We start from the raw sequence: 13,073 nt of genomic DNA, 5'->3' as shown, positions 1-13,073 counted from the left end.
GGGGTGGCTGGGTGCTGTTTCTAACCCTCAATTTGTTTGATCCCAATGTCTCCTTCTCTCCTCGCCCCCCCAGGATGATCCCCTCGTCCAGCAAGACCTTCCTGGTGAATGACTTGGCAGCCGGACGGGACTACGACCTGTGCGTCCTGGCCGTCTACGACGATGGGGTGACGTCCCTGACGGCCACCCGGGTGGTGGGCTGTGTCCAGTTCACCACGGAGGGCGAGGCCACCCAGTGCCACTCGCTTCACACCCAATTCCTGGGGGGCACAATGATCATCATCATCGGGGGCATCATCGTGGCCTCCGTCCTGGTCTTCATCATCATCCTCATGATCCGGTACAAAGTCTACAGCGGGCAGGAGGAGCACAAGAAAGCCAAAGTCAGCAACGTCTACTCACAGACCAACGGGAACCAGCCTCACGCCCACGCCCTTCCCCGCTCGGCCTCCAAGGACAAATACGAGACTCTCCAAGAAGTGGCTTCCAAGGAGCCTCCTCCGAGGGGGGACGCTGCAGGAGAGGCGCCCAGCCGCCAAGACATTGCCTTGACGGAGCTGGACAGCCGAGGAGGCTCCAAGATGGGCTCCAGCCTCCAGACGGTGGCCATCTTGTCTTCTGACGAAGGGCAGGCAGAAGGTGCCCTGAGGGGCTCGACGGTTTCCTTGTGCTTGGTCAAGGACGCCGGGTCGGGGCCGCCGTTGCGGGCCAAGATGGGCGTTGGTGGCGGCTTGGTGGGATTCCCCACGCGCGAGTTGTCCAGGACTCACCATCACCGGCACTCCTTCGATGGGGACTACTCGCTGTTCCAGAGCCACAGCTACCCGCGCCGGGCACGGACAAAGCGTCACATGTCCACCTCCCAATTGAACTCGGACGAGGACCCCCTGAGCCACAGGAGGGTCACTTTTAGCAGCACAGAATGGATGCTCGAAAGCACAGTCTGAAAAGCGGGGTGGCGGGGGCAGGGAGGGGGGACGGACGGACGGACGGACTTGCCGGACGCACAACTCGTTGGGGGCAGAGCAACCAAGGAAGGGAGGCAGGGAAGGTGACCGTGGGGAGAGAGAGAAGCAGGCCGAAATATTCACGGGGGGCATGGGGCGGATCCGGCCCGCCCCCCCTTTGCCCCCCAACCTCTTCCGCAATCGACCGCTCGTTTCCAGAATCTTCTGCGGCGGTGCCTTAACCGAGCCACAAAAAGAGAGAGAGAGAGAGAGAGAGATTGAGAAGGGGAACTGAACCATGATTTTTTTGCTGAAATTGGGAGAAAGTTCAGTTTCCCGGAAAGAGGGTGTTGGGAGAGAGAGAGAGAGAGATGGGGGGGGCTGTGGATGGTTTTAGGGGTGCCAGTGCTCAAGAGCGTTGGGAAAGGGGGAGGGGGGTTGGGGGTGGCGGGAGGCCAAGGAAAGACACATATGCACAGATGACACGAAAAACTAAACAAAGATCCTTTTCTTTCTTTTTTTCCCCTTTCCTTCTCTTTATGCATTAATAACTGTTCCAATAAAAAAAAAGGAGAGAATTGGGGGGAATTATTTCAGGAGAGAACTGAGCATAAGACCACAGAAAAACTTCTACTGGGGTGGTGGTCCGACTTAAGGGAAGGGAGGGGTGGGGGTCCCCCTTCCCATTTGCTGCACACCCCACCCCACCCCCAGGACCCACGGAGACAATATTCGGTTACTATATTTATTGTATCTGGCTGGTCTAGATAAAAAGAAATTCTGTGTTTGGTGTGTTCATTCATCGGAAAAGTCATTTGAACTCGTCGACCGACACCCCCCCCCCCGATTTCCCTGCCTTCGCCGCCATTTCCGCCAGCCCACGCCTCCCTCCCCCCTCGCCCAAAATCTATGGTCCTCCATCTCAGCTGCCCCACTTCCAACATTGATGACATCCAGACCCCCCCCTTTCCTTTTTCCTTAAAACCTTTGAAATTGACCCTGTTCCCACCCCCATTTAAAGTCATGCAAGACTCCCTTCTCCCCTGCAACTCCCCCCCCAAAATGCCCTCTTCTAACTCCTACCCAAACCATGACTCTCTTATTTCTTTTCAAGGTCAAACCCCCCAAAAAACGTTTGAGTGTTGATGAACACAAGTTTTTACATTAAAAACCTGTGCCTGCCACACCCGGCCATCGCCCTGACCTCTTTGTCCCCCCCCCCCGCCCCGCCATCATCCATTCCCCGCCCTCCCAGTTCTCCCAGTGCCATCCAGCTCCTCTTCCTCCATCACAGGGTGTGGCTGCTTTTTCGGAGGTGATTAAATCTTTTGTGTGTGAACTGCAGCCCAGTCTGGTTTATGTTATTCCTGGGGTGGGGGGGGCGGCATATGGACTCTGGGGGTGGTGGTTTGGAAGTGGTGGCAAACAGGTCCAAGGACGCCCAGGGAAAGGCTGCGTTCGATTTCAATGTAATGCATTTTGCCAGAATCGTAGAACTGTAGAGATGAACGAGACCCCAGTCATCTAGTCCAGTGTTCCCCAACCTTGGGCCTCCAGCTGTTTTTGGACTACAACTCCCATCATCCCTCGCTAGCAAGACCAGTGGTCAAGGATGATGGGAGTTGTAGTCCAAAAACAGCTGGAGGCCCAAGGTTGGGGAACACTGATCTAGTTCAACCCCCTGCAATGCAGGAATCTCAGCCCAAGAATCCCTGGCACCCAACCTCTTGTTTCAAAGCCTCCATAACTTCCCCAGGTCTTCTGTTCCACTGTCAAATAGCTCTCATTGTTGGAAACTTTTTCGTGATACGGTGGTACCTTGGTTGTTGAACTTAATCCGTTCCGGGAGTTCGTTTGACTCCCAGAGCCGTTCGAAAACCAAGGCATTGTTGTAAACAAAAATTGCCCTTTTCCCTCATGGGGGACACAAGAGCCCTTATAGAGTCCTTTGTAGGTTCTCCATCGGTAGGAGAAAATAACAGAGGCCAACCAGAGAATATTGAAAAACAAAGCAGCTCATAAGCCTGATCTTTATTGATCTGTTGCAACAGGGTGCTCCCTTCACACACAGGAAAGGAGGAGGAACCCAGAACAAAGGTGTGTCCGCCCTTATATAGACTTTTGAAATTGCCACTCTGTAGATCAAGACCACCCCTGGAAACATCATACATACATCACAGAAGGGGTGTAACCCAAGACCACCCCCCAGATCTACATCACAGAAAAGGCGGTCTACAACAGAAATTTGAATATTGTTTTTTCCTGTTTGCCAGGTTATCCGATTGCATTTCCTGATAGTGTGTCACCCATTAAAATGCTGATTACTCAATTCCTGAGACAATGGGAAGGCTCCCTGACCCCCTCCCTCCTTGCACGGAAAACATTTGGTCAGTTTGGGAATCAAAATGGTTTCAGGTCGGTCTTCCTGGGCTGATCCATGTACGTGCTTGGTTGGTACACTTGTGAACATTACCATATATCTAAGATCTCAAAATTCCTATCATAGCGTGGCTTCCTGTTGTCTTTGTCCATGGAGTTTTCTTGGCAGGGATACTGGAGTGGCTTGCCGGTTCCTCCTCCAGGTGGACCACATTTGGTCAAAACTCTCCACTATGACCTGTCCATCTTGGGTGGCCCTGCACAGCAGAGCTCATAGCTTCTTTGAGTTATTCAAGCCCCTTCGCCACGGCAAGGCAGGTGATCCATGAAGGGGATAGATCAAACCGATCCATTCTTAAGGAAATCAGCCCTGAGTGCTCACTGGAAGGACAGATCCTGAAGCTGAGGCTCCAAGACTTTGGCCACCTCATGAGAAGAGAAGACTCCCTGGAAAAGACCCTGAAGCTGGGAAAGATGGAGGGCACAAGGAGAAGGGGACGACAGAGGATGAGATGGTGGGACAGTGTTCTTGAAGATACCAGCATGAGTTTGATCAAACTGCGGGAGGCAGTGGAAGACAGGAGGGCCTGGCGTGCTCTGGTCCAGGGGGTCACGAAGAGTCGGACATGACTAAGCGACAACAAAGCGTGGCTTCCAATTGGCTGCAGGAGCTTCCTGCACTCAATTGGAAGCCGCGTCGGACGTTCGGCTTCCAAAAACCGTTTGCAAACCGGAACACTTGCGGTGTGCGGGAGCCGATTTGTTTGGGAGCCAAGCCGTTTGACAACCAAGGTACCACTGTATCAGTTGCCATCTCTGTTCTAGCAGACTGAATCCACTGGTTCAGCCATTTAAAGACGGCTCTCATATCTCCTGTTGGTCTCCTCTTCTCCAGGCTAAACAGACCCAGCTCCCTCAACTGTTCCTCATCAGGCTTGGCTTCCAGACTCTCCTCTGCACACCTTCCAGCCTGGCAGTATCCTTCTTTGACTGCAGTGCCCAGATGATGTGCCCAGTTCACAGTGTACATATTCTGGGCTTATAGAGTCACATGCAATGTAATAATAATAATAATAATTTATTATTTATACCCCGCCCATCTGGCTGTGTTTCCCCATCCACTCTGGGCGGCTCCCAATCAAAAACAGTACAGCGTTAAATATTAAAAACGTCCCTGAACAGGGCTGCCTTCAGATGTCTTTTAAAGATAGGATAGCTGCTTATTTCCTTCATATCTGAAGGGAGGGTGTTCCACAGGGCGGGTGCCACTAACGAGAAGGTCCTCTGCCTGGTTCCCTGTAACCTCACTTCTCGCAATGAGGGAACTGACAGAAGGCCCTCGGCGCTGGACGTCAGTGTCCGGGCTGAACGATGGGGGTGGAGATGCTCCTTCAGGTATACAGGACCGAGGCCATTTAGGGCTTTCAAGGTCAGCACCAACCTTTTGAATTGTGCTCGGAAACGTACTGGGAGCCAATGTAGGTCTTTCAAGACTGGTGTTATATGGTCTCAGCGGCCGCTCCCAGTCACCAGTCTGGCTGCCGCGTTCTGGATTAGTTGTAGTTTCCGGGTCACCTTCAAAGGGAGCCCCACATAGAGCGCATTGCAGTAGTCCAAGCAAGAGATAACCAGAGTATGCACCACTCTAGCAAGACAGTCTGTAGGCAGGGAGGGTCTCAGCCTGCATACCAGATGGAGCTGGTAAACAGCTGCCCTGGACAAGCATTTGACCTGTACCTCCATGGATGGCTGTGAGTCCAAAATGACTCCCAGGCTGCCTGGTCCTTCAGGGGCACAGTTACCCCATTCAGGACCAGGGAATCCTCCACACCTGCCCGCCTCCTGCCCCCCAAAAACAGTACTTCTGTCTTGTCAGGATTCAACCTGTACTGTTGGATGTGCAGAGGAAACCTACCACACCCCCAAAAAAATTTAAATGCCACAAATTTGCCTATTATTGTCAAATGCAGTCTTATCTTATGTGATGCCAGAAGATTAATCACCTTCCTTTTAACTGATTCGTCGACTGGAATCAATCTGCACGTTGCCAGCCCTCAATAGAGCAGGCTTTCTAAAGGAAGCTACATGTAATTTTGTCTGAAAGAAGCTCCCATCATTCTTAGGCCAACCAGGGATATATATTTATTTCATTCCCTCTTAGGAATAGTGCATCAGAGCCAAAGATCCCTTTCAAGTTGCAGCCCAGCTAATGAAAATCGAAGCCTAACCTATTATTGAAGCAAACCGGTATTTTAATTCATTGCAGAAAGGAGGCCGCAAGCGCTGCGCGTGAATCGTTTGCAAAATGTCGTAATCAGTCGTGTGGCATTTTTGCTGTGACTTAGCTGCGGGGCTGATAGAGGAGTTTTAGTGCAAAATATCTGGAGGTTGGAGAAAGCTGCTGTACACAGTATTGTTAACGGAGAAATCTGAGGGCTCCCTTGGACAAAAAACAAGGACACCAGCCAGGAATACCAGAGCAAAACAGCAGCCAGTAGGCTTGGTCTTTATTGAAGACCGTTGCAACAGGACTCCCACCTGCCACTAGGTGGAACAAGATGGAAGCCCCAAACAAAAGAGAACCCAAACTTTTATTAGCTGCTAATCCCCATGTTACACTCCCCCCAAACTACATCACTCATACATCATGAAAGGGGAGGTCTGGTGGCAGTAATCTGAGCATCCTGGACCCTGCCCCATGGTTCCCCTTGCCCTCCACCAAACACCCATCAAGTGTAACAAAAGAGATATTTACATTTCCCTGTTTCCCAGCCAAGTTAACCACACCCTTTTGTCTTCACCTGGGTTTGTTCTTTCTGGAATGGCTACCTGCCTGGCACTCAGGTATCAGGATGCCAGGGATTATCACTCAGGCAGAGGGGCTGCTGAGGAGCTGAGCTCACATGTCTATATGAATTTCTGAAGTTTTCCCAGTGAGCCAGTACATAGATACATTTATCAGTGAATTCTTACATTTGGTATCATGCAGCAAAGGCCCTTTGAATAGATAGGAAGAAACTGGGATGAAGTGTTTTGTGGGGACAAGTCACAAAAGCGATGCTGGTTTTGGTAGTGGGCTGCATGTGCATGATATCTGCTGGAGGGGCAACCCCCCCCCAACCTATACATAAATCCCTATAGGAAGAGCCTGCAGTATAAGGGGCCAGGGTCCCACCTAGTCCAACACCCTGTTCTCACAATGGCCAAACAGTTACTCCAATGGGAAACCTGCAATAAGGATTCGAACACATGACCCTTCTCCCCTCCTGCTGTTTCCAGCGACTGGTATTCAGAAGTTTTGGGGCCTCCAACAGAAGAGGCAGAGCCGAGCCGTTCATAGTAGCCATCAATAGCCCTCTCGTCCATGACTTTGTCGAATCCTCTTTTTCAACCAGGCTTCCTCAACCTCGGCCCTCCAGATGTTTTGAGACTACAGTTCCCATCATCCCTGACCACTGGTCCGGCTAGCTACTGTTGATGGGAGTTGTAGTCCCAAAACATCTGGAGGGCTGAAGTTGAGGAAGCCTGTTTTAAACCATTCAGATTGGTGGCCTTCACTTCCTCTTGTGGCAGCGAGTTCCACAGGTTAACCAAGTGCTGTATGAAGGACTTTCTTTTACCCGTCCTGAAACTTCCAACACGCAGTTTCATTGGATGCCCGTGAGTTCAAGTGTTTTGAGAGAGGGAGAGTAAGTTTTCTCTACCTGCTTAATATTAATAATAATAAGAATAATTTATTTATACCCTGCCCTTCTGGCTGGGTTTCCCCAGCTGCTCTGGGCAGCTTCCAGCAAAATATTAAAATACAGTAATCCATTTAACATTAAAAGCTTCCCTAAATAGGGCTGCCTTCAGATGTCTTCTAAAAGTCTGGTAGTTGTTTTTGTCTTTGAGATCTGGTGGGAGGGCGTTCCACAGGGTGGGTGCCACCACCGAGAAGGCCCTCTGCCTGGTTCCTTGGCTTGGAGAAGTGATTGGGAGAAGTCATAGGGTCCCTGCCTCAAAGGAGCTTACAGTTAGGCCTCTACGGAATGCAGTAGCGCCCCCTGTGTGTGGTTGTGGGGCAAAGCCACCGAGCTGCTCTCCCAACGCCAGCGTCGCTGATGCGTACCCAGTTAGATGGCGGCTCTGGTGGGCACCCAGATGCCAATTCAACCCTTGAGTCAGTGTGACCCCCACGGCAGCCATCTCACCACCGTTCTGACCCATTCACATCAGCAGCAGCAGCTGTTGTGACCGGTAGGGCAAAAGGCTGGGAGCCTAACAGTAGGGGGCGCCAGAGGCCCTGACTGGAAGAGCCAACGGATTTTAGTTTCCTCTCCTTCCTCCATCCTGCTGAATTCAACACAAAGGGAACACCATTAGGTCACATTCATACCATGCATTGACAGCGGTATGAGAACAGTTTTGGCTTCCCCCAGAGATTCCTGGAAGTTGTAGTTTTTGAGGGTGCTGGGACTTGGTAGGAGATCCCCTCTTCTCCTCCTAGAGCTACAAGGTCGATTGTTAAACCGCTCTGGGAATTGTACCTCTGGGAAGGGAAGAGGGGTCTTCTAACAACTCTCAGTACCCTTCACGAACTATAGCTCCCAGGATTTTGGGGAGGGGGGGAGCCACAACTGCTTAAAGTGGTCTCATAGCAGGGTGCAATCGTGACCTTTGGCTGCATTCATTCAGCAGTTTATTCCGTTTCCCCTGGTGTCTCCCTATCTCTTAATTTCTGTATTCTGTTTTTGTTTTTTTTAAAAGATATTTATTAAGGTTTTACCAATAGAAAAAAGAAAGTAATTACAGAATAAAAAAGAAAAAGTTACAAATACAAAAATGCAGAAGAAAAATACAAAATACCTGAAAAGTGAAAAATAAAAAATAATTAGAGAAGAAGAAAAAAAATCAATCTTTTCATATCTTATATTTTGTTTACATGTTTCCTGACCTCCTCACACCTCCCTTTTTCGTATTCCAGTTCACATGATTGGTTCAGCAAATCCTTTCCCTCTTTGTTTTTATCTTAATTCTATATCTTAACATATTATAGCTTCATATTTTCATCTAATTATCAATCCATTTTTTACATACTCTTTTTAACCTTATTGCTAAAACCGTTTCATTTCAATCCAACATCATTTTAACATTCCTTAATTTTACAATGTTTCTGCAAATAGTCTTTAAATTTCTTCCAATCTTCTTCCACCAACTCTTCTCCCTGGTCTCGGATTCTGCCAGTCATTTCCGCCAATTCCATATAGTCCATTACTTTCATCTGCCATTCTTCCAAGGTGGGTAGATCTTGTGTCTTCCAATACTTTGCAATAAGTATTCTTGCTGCTGTTGTGGCGTACATAAAGAAAGTTCTGTCCTTCTCTGACACCAATTGGCCGACCATGCCCAGGAGAAAGGCCTCTGGTTTCTTCAAGAAGGTATACTTAAATACCTTTTCCAATTCATTATAGATCATCTCCCAGAAAGCCTTAATCCTTGGGCACGTCCACCAAAGGTGGAAGAATGTACCTTCATTAATTTCCGTATTCTGTTTGTGCTTTTGCAAGATGTAAAAGCCACTTCTGAGAATAGAGTGGAAGTCCAGCTCTCCATAATCATCATCTAACAACAACAACAACAACCATTTTTTAATTTATATCCCACCCATCTGGCTGGGTTTCCCCCAGTAAAAACACACCAAAACACCAAACATTAAAAAACAGAATATCCTAAACAAGCAACAAACAAACAAACCAGTAAATCAATAGAAACTAATAATAATAATAGCAACAATAATAAAATAACTGCCAACCCCAACTAAACATTTAACCAACACCAATCCAAACAAAACAGAGGAACCAAAATTCGAACCATTTAAAACATTGTAAAACATTTTAGCCAGTTGCCCCAACCCAAGAGTTGTTCCAGCAATCTCCCAGGAGCCTCTTTTAGCTGTTCAGGGTGAGTGTGGGCCCTGCCCCCTAGGCCCATTCTGAGCAAGCGCAAGGAGAAGACCTTGGAAGTGCTTTGAAACCCATTAAGCCCATTCTGAGCAAGGGCAAGATCTCCGGAAACCATTAAGCCCTTTCGGAGCAAGGGCAAGATCTCTGGGAACCATTAAGCCCATTCAGAGCAAGGGCAACATGAAGATCTCCTGGGAGGTGTTACTGAGAGTGCAGGAGAGCTTGCCGGTGGTGGAGCTGGGTGGACAAAGGTGGAAAGCGATGGCTGATGTATCAGGATATAAGGGATCATGGGAGCCAACAAGGGCAAGACCTGTAAAGTTCTTTGAAAACCCAGCACGATGAATTGAAGGCACCTCTCCCAAGGCGGGACGTGGGTGGCACTGTGGGTTAAACCACAGAGCCTAGGACTTTGCCGATCAGACGGTCGGCAGTTCGAATCCCCGTGATGGGGTGAGCTCCCGTTGCTCGGTCCCTGCTCCTGCCCACCTAGCAGTTCAAAAGCACCTCAAAGTGCAAGTAGATAAATAGGTACCGCTCCAGCGGGAAGGTAAATGGCGTTTCTGTGCGTTGCTCTGGTTCATCAGAAGCCAGCTCCCTCGGCCAATAAAGTGAGATGAGCGCCGCAAGCCCAGAGTTGGTCACAACTGGACCTAATGGTCAGGGGTCCCTTTACCTTTACCTCCCAAGGCGGCTGGATTCCCCACTTCCCCTGAACATAGACTGATTCAAGAAACCTTTTCTTGACTCCTTCATACAGAGCCCCCTTCCTTCCCACCCAGTAGCTTCTGGTCTCCCTGCATTGCTGGCATGTAGCTGTTAGCTGCTAATTACTTGCTTGCAAATGCCATTTCCATGTGTTGACCTCTGCAGCTTCATCCAAATACGCTTTTCCATTATCAGAGGGACCAGGTGTGATAGCCCTGCAGAGCTCATCCATTCTTTGAAATGAGGATGGCTGCCTGCTTGCTTTGGAGCTGATGAACAAGGGCGGGCAGCCGAGTGGGAAGAGAAGTCCTTTTTTGTTTTGTTTTCTGTTCCAGGGATTCATTTTTTTCCTCCCTGGTGAAGGAACAGCCTTGAACTGGTTGCCAGACCGTCTTTACTCCATCAATCGCAGATGGTGAGCTGCACAAATGAGTTTCCTCTTGCGCCTTTGGGTGCTGGACAGTGAGAGGGATTTTTGCAAGCTCAGTATCACAGACGTGGTCTGCCTGGGGTGCAGGAGGCAGGAGAGGGGGATGAAGACGGGGCTGTGGTGGGGGGGGGGAATAAAATCCACCATCATTTCTTTTGCATGTATTTGAGCCAGCTGCAGTAGTCCAAAGGCATCACCGAAGGAGTAGGTTTTGAGGAGGGATCCGAAGGAAGGAGGAGGCGGCAGCACTCTGTAAGCCCGTTCAGAGCAAGGGCAAGGAGAAGAAAGACCTGTGGAGTACTCAGGAAACCGTTCAGCCCGTTCAGAGCAAGGGCAAGGAGAAGACCTCTGGAAACCATTCATAGCAAGGGCAAGGAGAAGACCTTTGGAAATGGTTCAGCCCGTTCAGAGCAAGGGCAAGGAGAAGACATTTGGAAACTGTTCAGAGCAAGGGTAAGGAGAAGACCTTTGGAAACTGTTCAGCCCATTCAGAGCAAGGGCAAGGAGAAGACCTTTGGAAACCGTTCAGCCCGTTCAGAGCAAGGGCAAGGAGAAGACCTTTGGAAACCGTTCAGCCCATTCAGAGCAAGGGCAAGGAGAAGACCTTTGGAAACTGTTCAGCCCATTCAGAGCAAGGGCAAGGAGAAGACCTTTGGAAACCGTTCAGCCCATTCAGAGCAAGGGCAAGGAGAAGACCTTTGGAAACCGTTCAGCCCGTTCAGAGCAAGGGCAAAGAGAAGACCTTTGGAAACCGTTCATAGCAAGGGCAAGGAGAAGACCTTTGGAAATGGTTCAGCCCATTCAGAGCAAGGGCAAGGAGAAGACATTTGGAAACCGTTCAGAGCAAGGGCAAGGAGAAGACATTTGGAAACCGTTCGGGGCAAGGGCAAGGAGAAGACCTTTGGAAACCGTTCAGCCCGTTCAGAGCAAGGGCAAGGAGAAGACCTTTGGAAACCGTTCAGCCCATTCAGAGCAAGGGCAAGGAGAAGACCTTTGGAAACCGTTCAGCCCATTCAGAGCAAGGGCAAGGAGATATTTGGAAACCGTTCAGCCCATTCAGAGCAAGGGCAAAGAGAAGACCTTTGGAAACCATTCAGCCCGTTCAGAGCAAGGGCAAGGAGAAGATGTTTGGAAACTGTTCAGCCCATTCAGAGCAAGGGCAAAGAGTAGATCTTTGGAAACCATTCAGCCCATTCAGAGCAAGGGCAAGGAGAAGACCTTTGGAAACATGCTGTGGCATGTTTAGCCTGGAGAAGAGGAGGTTAAGGGGTGATATGATAGCCATGTTCAAATATATAAAAGGATGTCACATAGAGGAGGGAGAAAGGTTGTTTTCTGCTGCTCCAGAGAAGCGGACACGGAGCAATGGATCCAAACTACAAGAAAGAAGATTCCACCTAAACATTAGGAAGAACTTCCTGACAGTAAGAGCTGTTGGACAGTGGAATTTGCTGCCCAGGAGTGTGGTGGAGTCTCCTTCTTTGGAGGTCTTTAAGCAGAGGCTTGACAACCATATGTCAGGAGTGCTCTGATGGTGTTTCCTGCTTGGCAGGGGGTTGGACTCGATGGCCCTTGTGGTCTCTTCCAACTCTAGGATTCTATGATTCTATGATTCTACCAAACCGTTCAGAGCAAGGGCAAGGAGAAGATCTCTGGAAAGCACCCCACCCATTCAGAGCAAGGGGATCATGAAGATTTCCTGGGAGGCCGTTCAAGGCAAGAGGAGAAAAAAAGACAAAGTCATTTGAGACTGCAGGAGACCTTCAGGTGACCAGTGGTGGAGCTGGAGAGACAAAGGTGGAAAGTGATGTCTGAGATATATCAGGATATATGGGTCAATGGGAGCCAACACCATGGAGGCTTCCAATATTGTTTCAGGTCGGTCCATTAGGGGAAACGGGGGCGCTGCCCCAACAACCTCGATTCCTCCAAGCTCCCCCCGCTGCCTCCTTACTTTCATCTGGTCCAGCTGGCCGTCAGCTCCCCACCCCTTAGTCTCAGTGTTCAAGGGAATGGGGATGGAGCGAGAATGAGCTGCCTCTGCCCGTCATTTTTTTTTTTTTTTTATAAATTTTTATTGGGTTTTCAAATTTTTTAACAACAAACAACACATATGACTTCCCCCCACCCCCCCACATACATCCCACTTCCCCCATTTAATTCAGCAAGTTCTTATTCCTCTCTCTAAACTTAATCTCATTATTCTCCAACTTAGTTCATCTTATTAAACCCCATATTATTACCCTATCTTCTTATATGCAATAAATCCTTTTTTCTAAGATCAATCAAAATTTATATACCAATCTCCCCTTTTTTATATTAAAGTATAAATCAAATTTACAATATCCAAAAATCATAAAGTTTTTCAAAAATCTGTTTTCCCCCCTCCCTCCCTGCCCGGGTATCTGTCCCTTCCCAGGTAGTTATCCTCCCATAAAATTCCTAGCCAGGATTCCTCACATCTCCAGCCCTCAAGTCTATTTCAGTCTCTCTCCGGTTTTTCTGTTGATATTCCTTTTTGCTGGTTTCCAGGTCTCGAAGGGTGTCTGTTACAGTTACTTCCTCTTCTCCCAGTTCAAACCTAATTGAGAAAACTTGTTGCCAGGGTTCTACCAAAAGTCCTCCAGGTTGCAGATAATAAAGGCCAGAAAAGAGGAGGAAGTC

At 49.0% G+C, this 13,073-nt stretch overlaps 1 protein-coding gene across 1 annotated transcript in view; it reads left to right on the top strand.

The window, feature by feature from the left end:
* The window catches only part of LRFN1 (leucine rich repeat and fibronectin type III domain containing 1), a 154,927-nt gene extending 153,572 nt beyond the window's left edge, over positions 1 to 1,355 (top strand). Inside the window, exon 3 of the mRNA XM_081868900.1 lies at positions 74 to 1,355. Coding sequence (XP_081725026.1) covers positions 74 to 947 — 874 coding nt within the window. The 3' untranslated portion in view covers positions 948 to 1,355. The remainder of the gene's footprint in view (positions 1 to 73) is intronic.
* Positions 1,356 to 13,073: the final 11,718 nt, after the last annotated feature.

This window comes from Podarcis erhardii (genome assembly GCF_964252035.2).
Source record: "Podarcis erhardii genome assembly, chromosome: 7".
Lineage (NCBI taxonomy): Eukaryota > Metazoa > Chordata > Lepidosauria > Squamata > Lacertidae > Podarcis > Podarcis erhardii.
Note: the sequence above shows the minus strand (reverse complement) of the source record. Positions and strands in the feature narration are given on the sequence as shown.